This window comes from Engraulis encrasicolus, chromosome 1 (genome assembly GCF_034702125.1).
Source record: "Engraulis encrasicolus isolate BLACKSEA-1 chromosome 1, IST_EnEncr_1.0, whole genome shotgun sequence".
NCBI lineage: Eukaryota > Metazoa > Chordata > Actinopteri > Clupeiformes > Engraulidae > Engraulis > Engraulis encrasicolus.
The window spans coordinates 10,799,338-10,820,523 of record NC_085857.1 but is presented as its reverse complement, the minus strand read 5'-3'; the positions used below and the strand labels follow the sequence as shown (position 1 = coordinate 10,820,523).

The 21,186-nt window shown below is 43.0% G+C and overlaps 1 protein-coding gene across 1 annotated transcript in view; it reads left to right on the top strand.

The window, feature by feature from the left end:
* Positions 1-217: 217 nt before the first annotated feature.
* The window catches only part of LOC134447099 (uncharacterized), an 87,521-nt gene continuing 66,552 nt past the window's right edge, over positions 218-21,186 (top strand). Inside the window, exons 1-3 of the mRNA XM_063196387.1 lie at positions 218-349; positions 1,361-1,510; positions 12,535-12,684. Coding sequence (XP_063052457.1) covers positions 341-349; positions 1,361-1,510; positions 12,535-12,684 — 309 coding nt within the window. The 5' untranslated portion in view covers positions 218-340. The remainder of the gene's footprint in view (positions 350-1,360; positions 1,511-12,534; positions 12,685-21,186) is intronic.

Genomic DNA, 21,186 nt, shown 5'->3' with positions numbered 1-21,186 from the left:
ACCCAGCTGGTTGTGCTCAGTCTCTGCCCGATACTGCACTATACAATAGACCTACGTCTTAATAGCTGTTCATATCAATTTATTAAGTGATTGGTTGTGTTAATGAGTCATTATCCAAAGTTGATGGATGCAGTTTGCACTCCTGGACGTTCAGTGGCGCCAACTATTTTTTTGTACGATACACACAGTAATAAACATTCTGAAGAAGGAAGGAGGCGTAGATGTCTTCATGGAAGAATGTACTATTGAAAATAAATAAACGAAACCCTGCTTTGTGTACAGAGGAATATTGCCAAGGCGTTTCACAAACTTGAAACAGCATCTCAGTAAATAAACCCTCATGGACACGGTAAGTGCCATACTAAATAGGTCTACTTCGAGTAAAGAAATAACTGAGCAGCCAGCTGTTTAGAACTGTTTCGAAGTGTTGGCTACTGCATTGGAATTCTGTCGCTTATCACACCATCCACGAAGTCTTTTCCTTAAGTGACGTGTTTGTATTGTGAGTGCGTTTGTAGTATTGTGTGCAAAAAGTAAAATTCCAGCCACGCGTTTCGTCGAACAAAGGTGATTCCATTTACCGAGAAGTCGATAGCTAACCTGCGCTCCTCCTTGCTTGCACTCAGCTGTGCTCTTACGACCTAACACAATACTTTCTAAACCAGTTGATATCTCAATTGTATTGCCCTTACGTTAAATTGTTCTTTGCCTTTACATTAAGTCATATTCACACATATACGTAAACAGAGAGACACAGCGCAAATGCCTACCCTCTCTCCCCCCAATTAAAATTGGACAAAGACAAAACGACAGCATCCTTCCCAAGATGCCAGACTCCTCCAACAGTAGAGTACAGTGCTATCAATGTGCAGTATTACACTCAGGTCTTTGTTGGCTGTAGTAGCCTGTTTCGAATGAGAACAGACCAAAGGCAACACTGTATAAGATTGTGGCCAAAGTAGGTACTGCAACTAAGCTCCTCACTGAAACTGTGCTGCCTGTTAAAGGTGATCTTTTCATGAATATTTACTAAATAATGAACTACTAATGTTTACTAGTATGACCAAGTACAGTACGTTTCACAGCTTAAATGTCTATTTCTGGAAAACTCAAAATGGCTGACAATGAAGAAGATCCCCCTTTTCATGTAAAAATGGCAATTTTCCCAGTCATAATAAATACTTAGAATTTGGTGGTGGTGGTAAGTATTCATAAAAAAAACATTTGGTAACATTTGTGAATGGGCATCATGAATTCTGGAAATAAACGACTACAAATATTGCACAGTGCACCTTTAAAGGATTACATGGCACACAACCTCCCAACCTCTGAAATCAAAGTGTCTGTGGTCCTGCTTTAGGCTTTGCTGTTGGAGAGGCAGGAGAGAGAGGCAGAGTCCTCTCAGACGTTGAGTGACCACACATCAGCCACCCAGCTGCTGAGGCTGCAAGTGGAAGACCTGCAGAAGAGACTGCAGGAGAAAGACCACAAACTCTCAGAGGCACAACAGGTAATGTGGACTATCTATACCAGTCACAAAGAAACTTGAAGGGACACTGTGCAGGAAATGGTCAAAAAAGGTACTGCAACTATGCTGCTTATTGAAAATGGGTTGGCTATTGCCAAATTTGATATTTACATTAAAGTTTACTTAGTAATAAACAAAGATTTTCTAGTATGGTCCAAGTAGAGTCATTTTTGTGGCTAAAAATGGCTATTTTTGGAAATTCAAAATGGCGGACCATGGAGAAGATCCCCCTATTCATGTATGAAAAGTGCAATTTTTCCAGTCATAATGAATACTTAGAATTTGATGGTGGTGGTAAGTATTCATGAAAAAGGTAACATTAGTGAATGGGCATCATGAATTCTGGAAATAAACGACTACAAATATTACACAGTGCACCTTTTAAAGGATTACATGGCACACTCCCCAACCTCTGAAATCAAAGTGTCATCCCTGGTCCTACTGTAGGCTTTGCTGTTGGAGAGGCAGGAGAGAGAGGCAGAGTCCTCTCAAACGTTGAGTGACCACACATCAGCCACCCAACAGATGAGGCTGCAAGTGGAAGACCTGCAGAAGAGACTGCAGGAGAAAGACGACAAACTCTCAGAGGCACAACAGGTAATGTGGACAATCCATACTAGTTAAAAGAAACTTACGAGGAATATCCTGATTTCAAATGGAATGGTGGCAGTGTTCAGTTTGCACATGTGTCATGTCAACTCCTTATTCATTCCAAATGGTAGTGTCCTGTGGGTGAATATTGTTGCACAATGCTTTCCACTCATGTTAACAGAATATTTGGGAACGAATCGGAATAGTCCATGCGTGGAGGTGCTAATTGCAGTAAACATGAGGTGGGCAAACAGGCCTGGCGGCCATGGGCGTAATTTTAGGGGGGGATGGTGGGGACATGTCCATACTACTTTTGAGATAAACCTAGCTTGTCCCCAGCACCTTTTCACAAATATAATGTAGAAACAGCTAACCCGGACAATTTGCAATTGAAATGTCCCCACCACTTTCCACGCCAAATCCACACCTTTGCTGGCGGCCACATGTGGCCCGCTGAGTAAACTTAAAGAAAGTAAACTTTTAAACCCAAATTCATATGGTCACTCCACATTCTTAAAACGGCTACCTCAAACAGGGGTCTTGTGAACGTAAGAGTAACCAAGTTCATCGACTACATCTAAATATATTTCATTTTTATGTGCAGGAATGGCGTAGCTGACAGGTTATTATGTCAGCATGCAGTATTTCTTATTATTGACATGGGCAAGTTGGCTGCAACATCTGGCCCTTCGATCAATATTTTACACTCAATGTGGCCCTTCAGCCAAAATAATTGCCTACCCCTGCAGTAAACCCTAGAGGTGAGGACAGTGTTCGTGAGTGTTTCTTTGTAACACCGATGACCAGACAGAGAGAGAGAGAGAGAGAGATCTGCCAAATGCAATGAGGTCTCCAACAATGCACCCGTATACTCTTGAGATATGGTTCTTCAAATATGTATTATGTATATGGGCATACTACTTCATTTAGTCTAATACAACGTTGTGTGTGTGTAACAGATCATCAGAGGTTTACAAGATGAGATCCTGGTTTTCCAGAGGCAGCTGGAGGTTGAGAGAAGGTAGGAGTTTAGTCGATATGGAAAAAAAACTTGTTTTGTCCTATTGTCCAATTTCAATGTCATTTTTTTGTTTTTCTTGCAATTAGCACTGTACGGTAGAACTTGAAGCACACTACAATGGGAATTAAATAACACATGCGATAGTCTGTATTTTTTGTAAACAATGCATAGAATACGCATAGTATGAGATGTAGAGAGGTATGAAGAAGAAGAAATCTGTATAATGTACCTATATGTAACTGATGTGAAGTCATGGTGTGTTAACTCTCTGTCATGGATCTTTCAGGAAGAGCAAGATTGCAGTGAAACATCAAGTCAAGAAACCACGAAAGGTCCAACTCAAAAGAGTTGATAAGGTAACTATCACCTATTCTCTGTGTGTGCTGTTCTGTGCATGGTGAGCCTAAAAGACGTAACACTCTGTCAGAATGTTTCACTCTGGTTGACATTTAGGATTTGTTTTAATCTGTTCTGCTCTATGTTCAAGTCCAGTTATTTTAGTTTATTCCTCCTAACTTGCATCCTAGGACTTTGTTTTATTATTATTAGGCTTATTTTAAGATCCGTGAATGTGCCTTTCATTCACCAGAAAGTAAATGTGCAAAAGGGGCAGACAGAAAATACCAGAAACTGAAAAGTACAGAATGTAACAACAAACTCTTTCTGGATCTGAAATAAAACCAAACACAAATACTTTTTACACAAAATACTGCACTATATTTCAATAAAATGATTCGCTATTGGCAGTATTTCCGAGAGCCCCTTGCAGATGATTGTATGATTACGTGGTTTCAACCATGTTATATCATATTACAATTGATGTAAAATCTCCAACGGTCCTAGGCACCAACCATGAACTATTTAAGCTATTACCATCTGGCAAACGGTCGCACCACCAAACTCCAAATCAGTTTAGGAGGTTACGTGATCATCCAAGTTTATTGTGTGTTTGTAGGTTTGTTAGTTTGCAGTGCATGTGTGCTCCTGTCCAACAGAGGGCGGAGGTGCACAAATAATTTTACTCTTTTACTATGAGATGTTACAAAAGAAATCTTGACTCAGTTTGTTTCATTTTTTTTAACTTTCACTTCACAGATCAGTCAGCCCAGTTCCACTTCCTCAGAGCACGTCCACACTGCCCTCTCAGATTCCCTCCACAACGATGCCACATCGCCACGGAAAAGGCTTTCGTTGAGGTCGTCAGTTAGACTGGAGGACTGGGGACCCAAACTCAACCCAGACGGAGTGCTTTTGGTGCCACCAGTGGAGCAGGATGATGGAGATGAGGATGATGACGACATCAATGATGATGATTACATCCCTGATGAAGCTGATGACGTTATTGACATCAATGACGACACCTCTGATGAAGCTGATGATGCTGATGACATCAATGGTGACATCATTGATTACTTCAATGACGATAAGGATGACACCCCCAACGATAAGGATGACACCCCCAACCGTAAGTTACGTGGGGTGTAGGGGCGTGCACAATCACAAAGTTGAAATTTCTGTCCAAACAAAGGAGATACGCACTCCGCGCTTCTAAACTGACAATCCGGTGCAACCAGAGAAGGACTAAATAATCAGTGCAAAGGGAAAAGAATCTGGTGCCACACGGATGTCTATTTTCTGTTATTTATTTTTTTCAGTGCAGTAAGACTAACGTTTCGACATGCGTCTTCATCAGAGTCCTCGTGGAGAACAGAAAATAGACATCCTTGAAATTTCTGTCCATCTGAATACAAGTACATACACTGCACACTAATAGGGCTGGGTATCTTGAAAATGAGGCCTTTCTTGGTGTCAAACTTTGGTTAACATTTATTATTAAGTACCGTACATCTGAGACTGATACGTGAAATGTGCTGTGCTGTGCCATTAGAATAAGCATTTTAAAAGTGTTTATCTTTTTTTCTAGGTCAAAGGACTCCGAAAAAGCCACGGCTAGCTGCCAGACAACCGAAGCGGAAAGAGAAGAACAAAGAATCACAAGCACAAAGCACAAACAGGACCTCCAGAAAAGCTAAAGTTCTTGAATGCAGCACTTGTGGGAAACGGTTTGCAAAACCATGTCTTGTCCGCAAGCATGAAAAGATACACACTACGGAAAAACCGTATCCTTGCGAACTTTGTGGAAAATCCTTCAGCCAAGAACATTACGTTACGGGGCACTTCAAGAGATGCCATGACGAACAGAGACCCGTCGTGAAAGAGAGGAAACACCAATGTCAGGACTGCGGGAAAATGTTTACCAGCGGTTGGTGCCTGAAAGTTCATCAGCGGACCCACAGTGGAGAAAAGCCCTTTTCCTGTAAACAGTGTGACAAAAGCTTTTTCAGTCTGAGTAGCCTACGAAGTCATGAAAACGCCCACGCTGACGTTAGAAACTTCATGTGCTCTGATTGTGGCCAGGCGTTTGTGTCGCCTGGGAAACTAACGGTACATATGCGCAAGCACACGGGTGAGAGACCATATAAGTGTCCCCAGTGTCCTCAGGCCTTCCCCTCCACAGGCCAGCTGAGGTCACACCTCTTGACACACTCTGGTGAAAAGCCACACGCCTGCCCGGACTGCGGACTGACTTTCCAGAGGGTCTGTACTCTCAACAGGCACAAGATCACGCACACTGGGGTGAGGCCTTATCTCTGCCCAATTTGTGGAAAGTCCTTTGGTCAATCAGGCGTCCTCAAGACGCACATGCGTGTTCACAATGGAGAGAAACCCCACCTTTGCACCATTTGTGGTGAGACATTCAGCCACATACCAACCCTCAAGTCCCACCAGAAACAAGTTCATGGTGGAAGAGAACAAAAAGAGCGGGCATCCAGACAGCAAGATGGGAACTCAGCTGCAGGAACCCGAATAACCCCAAACACCAGGGAAGGCCTAAAGCCCTTTTCACGCCCTACGGAACGGGGTGAACTCCGCCTTTCCGGGCCAACCATTGCTCCCGGAGGTGCATTCATGCCTCCGTTCATGCCTCAGTTCATGCCTCCGTTCAGCACCTTGTGAAGCGACCTTGGGTGTTTTGAAAGGCGCTATATAAAACAAAAGTATTATTATTATTATTATTGTTATTAAATTGAATGTTGCGTAATAAATCCTCTAGAGGGCAGAGTCGGTTGGCTATGTATGGACAGTTGCTGTGGCAGATTTGTATGATAGTGGAAATACACCCTTTCACAAACTCACAGATTATTTACTTTACTAATTGTATCATTTTTAGATGTCAAATACTACTCGTCTTAGTTGAGTTTTGTGAATTGGTATCTTTTTGACTATACGAATTCCTCTTGTAGGCCTATTGCTCCGTTTCGTCTGGAGCCCACCGGATTGCTTAACTCTTGACCAACGGACAAACTGACGGATGAAACGACCTCCAGAACCGTTTGGAACTGTCCGTTTCCGTAATTACCATAGGGTATAAATGGGCCTTAAGCCACTGTTTCTGAAACCGTGTTTCGGGACCCAATGGTGGCTTACGGAGGGGTCTTGGGTGCGCCGTTGTGGTAGCCTGGTCCTGACCATCCCATAATACTACCATTTCATTTCGTATTTATGGTCTGGCATTTGTTTGCTCTGAAGCGATTGTAGGAAGCAGGAAGTTAGCACTCAGTTATGGTTTGAAATTATTGGACACCTCTCACCCAATCGCTGGCAGTTACTCAACAACAACATAGCGCAGATCAATGGCTCTGGTGCAGATGTGTACGTCATTGTCACAAGCGTCCTCCCCCTTTCGTCCGCAGGTGGGGGGCGTATTCGATTATTGGCTGTTTTCTGGGGGGGGGGCGTTGCGATCAAAATTCTACTGCTCCAGGCACTCCACAGAGAAGCACGGCCAGACTACAGTGATGGAGCCAATCCTTTGGCGGAAGTACGTAGGATGGCTCGCGAGGCTACCGTTGTGGTGTAAAAATGTATGAATTCTTTTCCCTTTTTACTGCCAGTCACAAAATTGAAACAAGATGGGGTGCTGAATTAATTCCTGTAATGTCAGAGAGAGTGAAACATGGTTAATAGGCCTCTCCACAAGTTGATATGTTGTATGTCAGCATACAATGCAAATGCTGGTGCATACAGTATTATCAAATGCTTGTGGGTTTTTTGTTTTTGTTTTTTTTAAATTAATATTCTGACAGCGCAACAAAATATTGGGTCACTCGCAACATTATGACAATGGACAAGACAAATGTGGGTCCCAAGACTATTCCACTGATCTAAGCAATGGCAGCATGGGTCATTCCCATTGTAGCGTCCAAAATGTGCAATTCCACCCAGATGGCAATTGTGGGCAAGAAATGGCTGAGAACTGGATGGCACTTTGCCCCTTTCCCAATGCCCAGTGTTCTAGCCTTGCTACGATGTGAAGCGCCCAGTGATTGGACACTCTTTGGTGAACTCCGCGGAGTATGCAATCATGAGGCGTTTCATGTCGGTCCGTGTATCATCCGATCATTCAATTATTCCATTCAATCTGGCAAACGGAAAACGAAATAACGACTCCATATTTTGTTTTCCCATTTTTCCATATGGCCAAAAAATGGGGAGTTAAGTTGGTTTTCCTTTTCCCAACTCAAAACAGAACAAGTAATAAACGAGAAAACCAAAACGAAATAACAACTCTATTTTACGATTATTGGTCCCATTTCCCGCGGTGCTTTTCTGTTGCTCGCCCAAGTAGCCTAAGGCACGATAGTGCACAAGTGGCTGCCAAACGCGCTGCTTTACGCATTTCCCCAAGGCCTATAATCAGCTGATGCTCCTACTCCACAGAACATCTTTCTGTCCTACTGGTAGCCCCTTATGTCGGTGCCTGTGGGTGGTAAAGATAGCCTAACTCCTTTACGCACTGTAGCCTACTGTTCGGTCCAGTAGGCCTATGTCTCTACCCCATAACCAGGGGTGCACATAACTTTTTTAGGCCGTTACTCATATGCGCACCAGCAAATATGTTTTGGTACGCACCTCATCCGCGGTAAAAAAAAAAAAAAAAAAAAAAAAAACAAGTCTACTGTCTGCAGGGTCGAAGGATAAAACATTATCACCACGAACGTTGACACGTGTTGTTTGAAGGCTAATGCAACTGGTGAAAGGTAGCCTAATCAAATGTGTTGTTAGTTTGGTATTAGCCTACAAATGGTACAGGTAATCTTCAAGTTAAGTGATTATTGTCTGGATTTCATCTGTTTTTGCCGATTTCGCCGTCATGCCTGTTAACTGATGCACAGAGGGGGAATAAACTTGTATGCGGTGTCCGTTTGGAATATGGTGGGAGGAAGCTGATGAAATTAAGAAGTGGAGCTGGCCGGGAACTGCGTGCATTTAAGAAGCCACGCGCATGGATGCATGCTTTCAGTTTTTAACTTATCTTTTTAAAAGGACCGGTTGAGGAAGGGGGTGCAAAAGCAACAAATGCATTAGGCCTAATATCCTCCCGTGCCGATATATTTTTAAATGACACTCATTTTTAATTGCGGAAAATAGTCCTCTCACAATTGCCGCTTCAAATACAACACTAAAGCTACAAATTTGCACGTGAGAAAGCTGATGCGTCTCTGCGAGGACTGTGCAAGGTCGCGCTTAGTCTAAGAACATATTTAAGAACATAACTAAAACAACATGTCTCCAAGTTGTGCACTTTGGGCACCGTTTCATCCTATGCACTGAAATAGGCGACTGCCAGGATGTTTGCGAGATCGCTGGGAATACATTTTCGGGAGGCTCTGTGCATAGCGGACGACAAGCGCATGCACAGGCGCTTTTTGCCAGCCCCTCGTGCATGCTGCACTGAAATGCGCACAAAATACAACAGCTATAGGCATACATCGCACATCGCCTTTACAAAGGCTGACACGGTTTTAACTTAGGCCTATTCTATTAAATCTTATGTGTTTAATGTTCCAAAATCGTTTCAACAGTAGATGTTTCAACACACTTTAAAAAAAAGAAAGACACTATCGCCCCCCTCCCCTTCTGTGGCCATGTTGCCAGCGCCCCCCAACGGCTCTCGAACGTCCCCAGGGGGGCGCTGGTACCCACGTTGAGAAACGCTAAGTTAGGCTATCTTTACCACCCACAGGCACCGACACAATGGGGCTACCAGTAGGACAGAAAGATGTTCTGTGGAGTAGGAGCATCAGCAGGCTGGCGCCTCGGGGAAATGCGTTAAGCAGTTTGGCGGCCACTTGTGCACTAGCCTACCGTGTCTTACTTGGGCGAGCAATACACAGGGGAAATGGGACCAATAATCGTAAATTAGAGTTATTTCGTTTTGGTTTTCTCGTTTATTACTTGTTCTGTTTTGAGTTGGGAAAAGGAAAACTCAACACAACTCCCCATTTTTTGGCCATATAGAAAAACGGGAAAACAAAATATGGAGTCATTATTTCGTTTTCCGTTTGCCAGATTGAATGGAATAGTTGAATGATCGGATGATACACGGACCCATGTCCTAGCAGAATACTTGACATTGAGATGTCTTTTTTTTTGTCATGTCATGTGCTGTGTGTTATGCGACCGCTATGTGAATGTCCAAGACAAATCTAATTCAAAATAAAAAACCTTGAATCTTGAACTATGAATTGAAATCAATATGACTAAATGCTAAAATATTTTTCTCCAATTTTGTTTACTCCATTTCCATATTTAAATATGCGGGGGAAAATCAAGTTCCTTACTTAGGCCTTTGAACTTATGGCCTTACTCATGCTTGGACTTTTTCTTTACAAGATATCACATGATGTCATCAACTGTTGTTTTTCCTTGACCAATGTCATCCACATCTGTTCTGTTGCTCAAGTTCTTTCTTTTCCTGGACATTCCAAATTAAAATCAACCCCCCCCCCCCACACACACACACACACACACACACACAGCCAGCTGATCCTTGTGTTGGTTTTTGCTCTTTTACAGGAAAAACTTTTTAGGTATAAACCGAGGCCAAAAAAAGTGAAGCATTTAACAGTCATCCTTCAATTCAACAGCTCGTCAACAACAAAGAAACTCCTATCAGCACATGTTCCAAAACAATTATGTTACTCACCTAAAAAAATGCTGTGGTGTGGTAGCCTATTTTTAGTTATCTCGAAGGAAATTAGTAAAATACACAAATACACAAAACCCTGTTGCAGACATTGAAAGATCGCAGCTTCCCGAGGAAGCAGCCTACCCCTTGATTGATACTTCTCTGATGTGCCCCCTCGACAGGCACCAGTGGCAAAGAACCTTAGCCAGTGGTGCATTAAAAATGGCTTGCTGCAACTGCACATCAATTTGCACTCCTGGACGTTTGGTGTCGCTCGCCAACTAGTTATTTGGGGTACAATACGCTACTTGGAGAAGGAATTGAAGGAATAAGTGAAAATAAACAATAAAGAATAATACTGTGTTTTGTTTGCACAAGATTATCACCAAGGCGTTTGACAAACCTGCCCAATCTGTAACTTACCTCATGGACGCGGTAAGTGCCATATACTGAATGCGTCTACGAGTAATGAAAACACCAGCGTGCTGTTCAGATTTGTTTCGGATCTACAGTAGGCCCTACCCGTCCGATGAATCTATCCTACTCATTGAGTAAATAGAAAGATCCTACACTGAAACTGTCGTATCTTCTGTAAAAATGGCTCGCTGTGTTTTTGAACAAGCGGTCAGTCACAGACAGTGTGTTTGGATTATGAGTGTATTTCTCTACTGTACAAAACTCCTCACTGTGGCACTTTAATTTCTCAAAGAAAGAAGACAGCTGATTCTTGCACAGCTGTGCCGATCAAATGCGTGACTGAAAACATGTTTTCTGAACCAGTAGGCCTAGGTATTGTATTGGCATCACGAAAAATTGTTGTTTGCCATTACAGTATGCTGCTACGTCTGATGATGCACACATAAAACGTGTAGATACAGGGCAAAGACAACATGACAGGAGGAATGCATAGATAAAATGCATTAGTGCAATCCCATTCTAGTAAATTATCCACAGCCTGTTTGGAATGAGGGCAGTCAGAATTACACCCATTCATACTTGCAAGTGAAAGAAAGCCCACCTGGGAAATTCCAGCTCTCATTGTCATTGTGAAACAGCACTCCACTCACACAAGTGTAGCTTGCACACAAAAAATGCATTTATACCTCATCAGTGCAAGGGGGCAACCCCCAATGGAGCAGTGCGGTGGGACGGTACCATCAGAGAATCTTATCCAACCTCTTTGGTACCATGCTCAGGGTACAGTCATGGAGGAGGATGGGGGCGAGCACTGCCCAACAACTCCTTACAAGGTACAAGTTTGACGCCCCAACTTACCCATGACTGCCCATGAGATAGATAGGATGTGCTGTTCCTGAAAAACAACAAGAACCCACCTCAAACTTGATCCCACCAGTGCAGAGTCAGCTGATCGTAAGAAGTAGGCTAAAGTCTTTTTAAAAAAAAACTTTTTTAAACTTCTACTTTTGACACCTCTGTACACATGGGTGCCGCGAGGGGGGGTAAGGTGTTACAGATTCTAAGGGCCCAACAGCTCTGACTGGGCCCTGGAAGGATGCTGATAACATAATTTGTCATTTTGGGGGCCCAAAATTTGAATCTTTCATGGGGCCCAACATTTTTTTATCAGCGCCCCTGTCTGTACATCATCATTGTATTGTATTATTGTAATGTATACATTCTATTTTGTATTCATCGTATCTTCTGTTTACATGTTCAATGTTAAACGTTGACTGTTAAATGTTAAATGTTAATTTGTACAGTATTTATTATTGACCACTTATTGTTAACAGTCCATCACTGTTACCTGTCCTGTCTTGCACGTTATGTCAGCCTGTAAAATGTCAGTCTTGTATATGTCTATGTCCTGGCATGGTATAGAGAGAAAACGTAATTTCATTTTCCTTGTATGAGTTGTGCATATGAAGAAAGTGACAATAAAAGCTGACTTGACTGATCACCACAGATGTCACACTTAGAGATGCTCCGGATCCGGATCCGGCAGGATAATAGGGTTTTTCACAGGATCCGGATCCGGTTCCAGGATCCAGGATCTGGTAGCCGAGGCTTTTCAGTCAAAATAGTTTGAGCCAACGTGATAAAAAGGGCCCACGTGTGCGAGTAGGCTATGTGTTTCAACCCTTTCGTAGGATCCGGTATCCGGTTCCGGATCCGGCAGGATCTTAAGCAGTGGATCCGGTATCCGGCAGGATCCTAAAAATCAGGATCCGGTGCATCTCTAGTCACACTTGCCACTGTTGTTTCCACAGTCGTGGCCATGCTATTTAGCGGCGGCCCTGCAGTTAGTCATGCTGGCCATCTTGTGCTGCTCGTAAGGGGTTTGCATGGCACATGTCCTCCTCAACCTCTGAAATCAAAGTATTATCTGTGGTCCTACTGTAGGCTTTGCTGTTGGAGACGCAGGAGAGAGAGGCAGAGTCCTCTCAGACGTTGAGTGACCACACATCAGCCACCCAGCTGCTGAGGCTGCAAGTGGAAGACCTGCAGAAGAGACTGCAGGAGAAAGACCACAAACTCTCAGAGGCACAACAGGTAAATGTGGACAATCTATACCAGTTAAAAGAAACTTACGAGGAATATCCAGATTTCAAATGGAAGGGTGGCAGACTAGTGTTCAGTTTGCACATGAGTCATGTTAACTCTTTATTCATTCCAAATGTGTCCATGTCCTGTGAATATTCCTGTTGCACAATGCTTTCCACTCATTTTTTAAGGGACACTGTGCAGGAAATGGTCAAAAAGGTACTGCAGCTATGCTGCTCATTGAAACTGGACTGCCTATTACCAAATTTGATCTTGTCATGAAAGCTTATGAAGTAATAAACTAATATTTTCTCGTATGGCCCAAGTACAGTCATTTGTGCAGCTAAAAATGACTATTTCTGGAAATTCAAAATGGCGGACCGAAAAGTGCAATTTTTCCAGTCATAGTGAATACTTAGAATTTAATGGTGGTGGTAAGTATTCATGAAAAAGGTAAAATTAGTGAATGGGTAGCATGGATTCTGGAAATAAACCACTAAAAGCCTTTTAAGGAATATTCTGTAACTGGTTGATTAGTCCATGCATGGAACAGTAAATCCTGCAAATGAGGACAGTGTGTGTGTTTCTTTGAATCATTGAGGACCTTGTAGAGAGAGAGTTCTGCCAAATGCAACACAATCTCCAACAGTGCACCTGTGTATACTCTGAGATATGTTTCTTCAAATATGTATTACTGTAACCTATATGGACATACCACTTTACTAAGTCTTCTTTATACTCTTTGGAAATACATTATTTGGTCTTAGTCCTCCAAGATTTCCTTTCACATTGGCACTATGTGTGTGTGTGTATGTGTGTTTTTGTGTGTGTGTGTGTGTGTGTGTGTGTGTGTGTGTGTGTGTGTGTGTGTGTGTGTGTGTGTGTGTGTGTGTGTGTGTGTGTGTGTGTGTGTGTGTGTGTGTGTGTGTGTGTGTGTGTAACAGATCATCAGAGGTCTACAAGATGAGATCCTGGTTCTCCAGAGGCAGCTGGAGGTTGAGAGAAGGTAAGATAATACGATATGGCAAAAGAACATGTTTTGTCCATTGTCCAATTTAAATTTCATTATTTGTTTTTGTCTTTACTCACAACTTTACAGTAGACCTTAAAATAACATTACACTGGGCAGAATCATGTGGTTGTGTGCATTTTAAGGAAGGATGCATGGGGTATTTATATAGTGTGATGTACAAAAGATGAAGAGGAAGGGACAACTTCCTGTAGTATATTACTTCATCTATGTACTGTACCTGTATAGAAAGAAAAGAAAAGCGAAAGCCCATTGGGAAACTCCAACTCCCATTGTCATTGTGACACAGCACTCCACAGCATAAAAGTGAACACTGCACACTGCACACAACGAAATTGCATTTATTTATTTAGCCCTCAGTGGCGCCCCATGGGGAGCAGTGCGGTGGGACGGTACCATGCTCAGGGTACCTCAGTCATGGAGGAGGATGGGGGAGAGCACTGGTTGATTACTCCCCCCACCAACCTAGCGGGTCGGGAGTCGAACCGGCAACCTCTGGGATGCAAGTCTGACGCCCTAACCGCTCACCCATGACTGCCCATAAAGGTGATGTGAAGTGATGTTGCTGTGTTATTGTCTGTCACTGATCTTTCAGGAAGTCCAAGATTGCAGTGCAACGGCAAGCCAAGAAACCACAAAAGGTTCGAGTCAAAAGAGTTGATAAGGTACCTCTCACAATTCTCTGTGTGTGCTGTTCTGTGTATGGTGAACCAAAGACGTAATGCTCTGTCTGCATGTTTCACTCTGGTTGACATTTAAGATTTTTTTTTTTCTGTTCCGCGCCACGTACAAGTCACGTCAAGTTCTTTTATTCTATTCCCCCTAACTTGGGGCAGCCATGGCCTAGTGGTTAGAGGGTTGGCAGGTTCGAATCCCCCCTGACCTCTCCCTACATCTCCATCCATGGCTGAAGTGCCCTTGAGCAAGGCACCTAACCCCACATTGCTCCAGGGACTGTAACCAATACCAACCAGAAATAATAACTGTAAGTCGCTGTGAATAAAATGAAAGCGTCAGCCAAATGTAATGTATTGTAATGTAATGTAACTTGTATCCTAAGACCTTACATTATTAATTAGGCAATTAGATTGCTGATCACATGCTGAAGACAGCCATTACACTTCTTTTCTCCCTTTACTCACACTCACACACACACTCTCCCTCTCTCACTACCCCTCCCTCTCCCTCCCTCTCTCTCTCTCTCTCTCTCTCTCTCTCTCTCTCTCTCTCTCTCTCTCTCTCTCTCTCTCTCTCTCTCTCTCTCTCTCACACACACACACACACACACACACACACACACTCACGCACTTCATTAACTCCACCAAGGAGGTTATGTGATCGTCCGAGTTTGTTGTGTGCTTGTAAGTTTGTTAGTTTGAAGTGCACGCGTGCACCTGTCTACAAGATGGGCAGATGTGCTTTCTTTATCTTTTGAGGAGACAAAACACACATATTTTTACTCTCGTATACACCTATAATGAGATGTAATAAAATAAAGCTTCACTCTTGAATCTGTACTAACTCTGCTTATTTTACTTCCATTTCACAGATCAGTCAGCACAGTTCCCCCTCCTCAGAGAACCAACACACCTCCTTCTCAGATTCCCTCCACAACGATGCAACATCAGCACAGAGAAGGCTTTCGTTGAGGTCATCAGTTAGACTGGAGGACTGGGGACCCAAACTCAACCCAGATGGAGTGTTTTTGTTGCCACCAGTGGAACATGATGATGATGAGGATGATGACGTTGATGACATCAATGATGATGATTACACCCCTGATGAAGCTGCTGCTGAAGATGACATCAATGATGCTAATGATTACACCACTGACCGTAAGTTCTATAATATCCTCATCCTTTTTTTCTTTGTCTATGGGCCTCCGCACATTGGCTCCGACAAAGTGTAGAGCACCTCTCCGCCAAAGTTCGATTCCATTGTTGTCAGTACAACCCCGCACACCGGTGCCGATGTCCGCGGACATTCACGGATGTGGGCAAGCGATTAGAGGCAAGTTCTATTTTGTCAGAGCCACCCATTGACTATCCATGCTATGTTCGTGTGAAATTGAGTTTGGGGGTTGGAATTTTGAGGGAAGCGGAAGTGCTCCGCTATGCTGCCGGAGCCGGTGTGCGGAGGCTCTAACTCTGCTCTTCAGGGGTGAATTTCTCAAAACCAAAGTTGCTAACTACAGTAGCTACTTTTCTGTTTTCAATGCATTTTCCCATTGGCAACTACCGAAGTTGCTAACAGGCTAACAACTTCTCTTTTGAGAAACTCACCCCAGATTGTTCTGTAGTGAAGACATTTGAGACATCACATTCGCACAAGGCGAGAACTGTGAAATGTCTGAGTTTAAATCTTCTGATGGTATTCATTGCACTTTTCATCAATGGATTTTGTGCCACTCACAAAAATGACATTTTTGTCATCTGAATACAATTACATAGGCGGTGGGGAGAGCCTTTTGTACTTACAGAGCTGCAGACTAACAATTATTTTCATAATGACACCCTAAAACCTCTTACAAGTAGTATGGTTTCCAACTTTATTTTGTTTAAAGGGACACTGTGTGAGCTTTTTAGTTGTTTATTTCCAGAATTCATGCTGCCCATTCACTAATGTTACCTTTTTCATGAACACTTACCACCCACCATCAAATTCTTATGACTGGAAAAATTGCACTTTTCATACATGAAAAGGGGGATCTTCTCCATGGTCCGCCATTTTGAATTTCCAAAAATAGCAATTTTTAGCTGCAAAAATGACTGTACTTGGACCATATTAGAAAATATTTGTTTATTACTTAGTAAACTTTCATGTAAATAACAAATTTGGCGATAGCCAACCCAGTTTCAATGAGCAGCATAATTGCAGTACCTTTTCCTGCACAGTGTCCCTTTAATGAAAATATCCTTTAAAAGGCTCACGTCTTTGAACTGACAAATAGTCAGAGCTTATATATGAAACCAACGTTTCTTTGGAGACCAGATGTAACCATTATAGGTGTCCCCCTGGGGTCTGTCTGGAAGTTCTCTTCTCATGTGGAATGTGCCATTGGACAACATTATGTCTAGTGTCTAATGTTTCCCCGCAGAATTTTCGTCAGTCAAGGTGGTGGGGCGTTAGTCAGTATCAGACACAAGTCACCATCATCAGTGGACATGCTGTGCTGTGCAGTTTCATTTGAAATATGATAGGAAAACTCTTTAAAAGTATATATTTTTTTGGTTAAGCAAATTCAGAAATCACATTCACAACATGACATCTTTATCTTTTCAGGGGACCTAGTCAAGGTGGTAGGTGTTTCTTGTCAAGGTGGCCGCCTTAGCAATAAAGTGCTGGGGGAAACCATGGTGTCAATATTACATTACTGCCTGTCCTTGATGTGTGATGTATGTCTTTGCTGCATTGCAATGATCGTGCCTCTTCTTCAATATTACTGGCAACGAGTTGTCGATTTTCTGGTTTTCCCCCCCTTCAACTTTTAAATGAGCAAATAGAAATTTGATTACATTTCTGCAATAACCTTATGCAATGGTGTAGGTCTTGATTGTAGACACAGCTTCATACTGATAGTCATGAATGCTGGATACCTTTTCCTTCTTCTTCTTAATCTTAATCTTAATCTTAATCTTAATCTTAATCTTAATATTAATCTTCCTTTCTGCTGTTGTCTGATAAGACTGCCAATCTCAAAATACTTGTCAGTATCTCTTGCCAACAGCCTAAAATATTGTAGGCTCACTGCCAGCAGAGGCACATCTTGTCACACTTTTGTTTTGTTATCAAGTCAAGTCAAGTAGGTTTTATTGTCAATTTCTTTACATGCACTGGTCATACAAAGAATTTGAAATTACATTTCTTGCTTTCCCATACAGACATAGACTAATCTAGGTAAGGACATAGACAGTATAGACATAGACAGTACTTATACATGGACTTAAGACAGTATGGACATAGACAGTGCTCATACAGACATTTAAAGTGCAAGACTGGACAACAGAAGACTTGTAGAGGACATACATTAAAGAGGTATTGTTGTGCTTTTGTGCTTTTCCTAAAAAAGTCCTTTATAGCGTTCTGACATGGTAATAGTAGCATTTGAAGAAAAATAAATATTAAAAAGGTCTGTCAAGTACACCAGCAGCAGTGTGTGTGTGTGTGTGTGTGTGTGTGTGTGTGTGTGTGTGTGTGTGTGTGTGTGTGTGTGTGTGTATGTGTGTGTATGTGTTTAGTGCAGGTAGAAGGTGCGGTGTGCGTCTGTGTGTGTGTTCGTGTGTTCGTGTGTCTGTGTGTGTGTGTGTGTGTGTGTGTGTGTGTGTGTGTGTGTGTGTGTGTGTGTGTGTGTGTGTGTGTGTGTGTGTGTGTGTGTGTCAGTGTGTGTATGTTTGAGTTTAGTGCAGAAAGTGCAGTGTGCTTGTGTGTGTGTGTGTGTGTGTGTGTGTGTGTGTGTGTGTGTGTGTGTGTGTGTGTGTGTGTGCATGTTTTGAGTTAGTGCAGGTTGAAAGTTCAGTCACAAGTATAGTAGTGCAGGTGGAATGTTCAGTCGCAGATATGGTGGTGGGGGATGGGGGGGGGGTTTGTCAGTGGCCTTGCTGGCTAGAGGCTGACAGTGGAGGGAGAGTGGGTTGAGTGTTCAGCATCTTGATCGCTTGGTGCATTGTGCTGCTCGCCAGCCTGGTGGTACGGGAACGGAGGCGCCTGTACCTCTTTCCAGAGGGCAGGAGGCTGAACAGTTTGTGTGCAGGGTGGCTTGTGTCTTTGATGATCATCAGTGCTTTCCGGGTGAGGCGTGTGGTGTAAATGTCCTGCTTGCTTTTGCAGGGTGGCTTGTGTCTTTGATGATCATCAGTGCTTTCCGGGTGAGGCGTGTGGTGTAAATGTCCTGCTTGCTTTTGCAACACTATATCATAACAGTCATGCTAATAAAGCGCAACTTTTAATTTTTATTTGAATTCGGAACTCCAATGAATTTAAATGGCAGAGTAAGCTCAGACCGTCTCCCACCCCCCATGGAGACGGATTCCTCTTCGCTTTAGCCTCTCTCCCAGGCTCAGGTTGGCGGAGGGGTAGGGGCAATATTGTTGTTGTCATCTCATGTGACTATGGAGGCCGATGTAGGTCGATGCTTGTATGACTGGTACATACAGTATGAAGAAACTGACAATACAGCCAATTTGACGTAACATACATTTTTTAAATGCAATGTGAAATGTGCTGTGCTGTGCTGTGCTATGTTGTGCCATTAAAATAAGAATTTTAAAAGTGTTTATCTTTTTTCCCAGGTCCGAGGACACAGAAAAAGCCACGGCTAGTTGCCAGACTACCAAAGCACAAAGAGAAGCACAAAGAAGCACAAGCAAAAAGCACAAAGAGGACATCCAGAAAAGTTCATGAATGCGGCACTTGTGGGAAACGGTTTGCTAAGCCATCTCTTGTCCGCAAGCACGAAAGGATACATTGTAAGGATAAACCGTATCCTTGTGGACTTTGTGGAAAAGCCTTCAGTCAGGAACATTACGTTACGGGGCACATTAAAAGGTGTCATGACAATGAACGTGAACGTGTCGTGAGAGAAAAGATTCACCAATGTCAGGAATGTGGGAAAATGTTTTCCACCATTGGCAGCCTGAAAGTTCATCAGCAGATGCACACGGGAGAAAGACCGTTTTCCTGCAAACTGTGTGACAAAAGTTATTTCAGCCTCAGTAGCCTGCGAAGTCATGAAAACGCCCACACTGGCGTTAAACCCTTCATGTGTTCGGAGTGTGGGCAGGGGTTTATCTCGCCTGGGAAACTAACGGTACACATGCGCAAGCACACGGGCGAGACACCCTTTCAGTGCTCACAGTGTCCTAAGGCGTTTGCTTCCGAATGCAGGCTGAGGTCACACCTGCAGACCCACTCTGGTGAAAAGCCATTCGCCTGCCCGGACTGTGGATTGACTTTTGGGAAGTCCGCAAGCCTCACCAGGCACAAGATCACGCACACCGGGGTGAGGGCTCATCTCTGCCCAATTTGTGGAAAGGCCTTCGGTCAATCAGGCGTCCTCAAGACGCACCTACTTGTTCATACCGGAGACAAACCGCACCGTTGCACCATCTGTGGGGAGAGATTCAGCTACGCACAGATGCTCAAGACCCACCAGAAACGGGCACATTGTGGAAGAGAACAACAAGAGCCGGCATTCAGACAGCAAGATGAGAACTCAACCGCAGGAACCCGAATAATCCCAAACACCAGGGAAGGTCTAAGCCAGTGTTTCTGAAACTGTGGGTAGGGACCGAATGATCGCTCGCGTGGGTTGTGCACCTGTGGTGTAAAAATGTATGAATTATTATTATTGTTATTACCATTATTATTATTATTATTATTATTATTATTATTATTATTATTATTTAAATTGGGGGGGGGGGTTTGCCCTTATTTAAGAGGTTAATGTAAGTCAGAGAGACAGGGAAGGGCTGGCAAAGGACTTGAGAACCCGGGTCAGCCGCGGAGCAGTCGACTTTCCAAAATGTGTTTTCTTTTCTTTTCTTTTTTTAAAAGTATTTTTTGAGGCCTTCTGGCCTTTATTATTACAGGACAGTGGAGAACAGACAGGAAATTATTGGGAGAGAGGGATGGGGGGAGGGCCGGGAAATTACTCTGGTCAGACTCGAAGTGTGGGTCACCAGATCAAACATACAAAAACAGGTACAGCAAAGCATCAAGGATATCTGGGCTTCCATAACTCCCATGCAATGCCTCTGCCATTGACTTCAATGTTAAACGCATCATGGCAGTGATTAAGACAAAGACAGTCCTCCAAACCAAGTTTTGAACATTGACATGTTATGTAGAAAGTACCAAATTTCAACTGATTTGATGTGACCCGAATTTCTTTCTTTTTTTCTGAAGAAAAAATTGTGGACAATTTGTCCACAAATGTGGACAATGCATCCTCAAACCACGAATGTTAAACATTATTAATGGAACTATGGAAATAAATCAACTTTTTCTTGATATTCTAATTATATGGCCAGGATCTGTATATTGCTTTCCTAAAAAATGCTGTGGTGTAGTAGAGTAGAGTACTTGTAGTAATACCGATGGAAATGTAGGTGTCTGGCAGCTTCTAAGCAGAGATTCTTTAAGTATATAGAGATATGCCAATGTAATAGGTTGCTATGGGCACCTAACATGACCAGGTTCCCGTCTGCCTAAAGGAGCGTGTCATAATGCTCCTAGCTTGGAATAGAGCAGTCCTTAGGTCTGCCTAGGTCTGCCTAAAGGGGTATTTCCCCCCTCCCCATTGCAATAATAGAACCCGGAAACAATGGGCCAATGGAACCTCTCTCTTATCTACTCTCTCGGTTCTAAGGTTTTGGAGGCCCTAGGCATAACTGGTCAGGAGTCCCCTTCAATTATACCACATTATATAAAATAATAGTAATAATACAGGCATAACCAACTAACTAATAAATACGTTTTGTAAT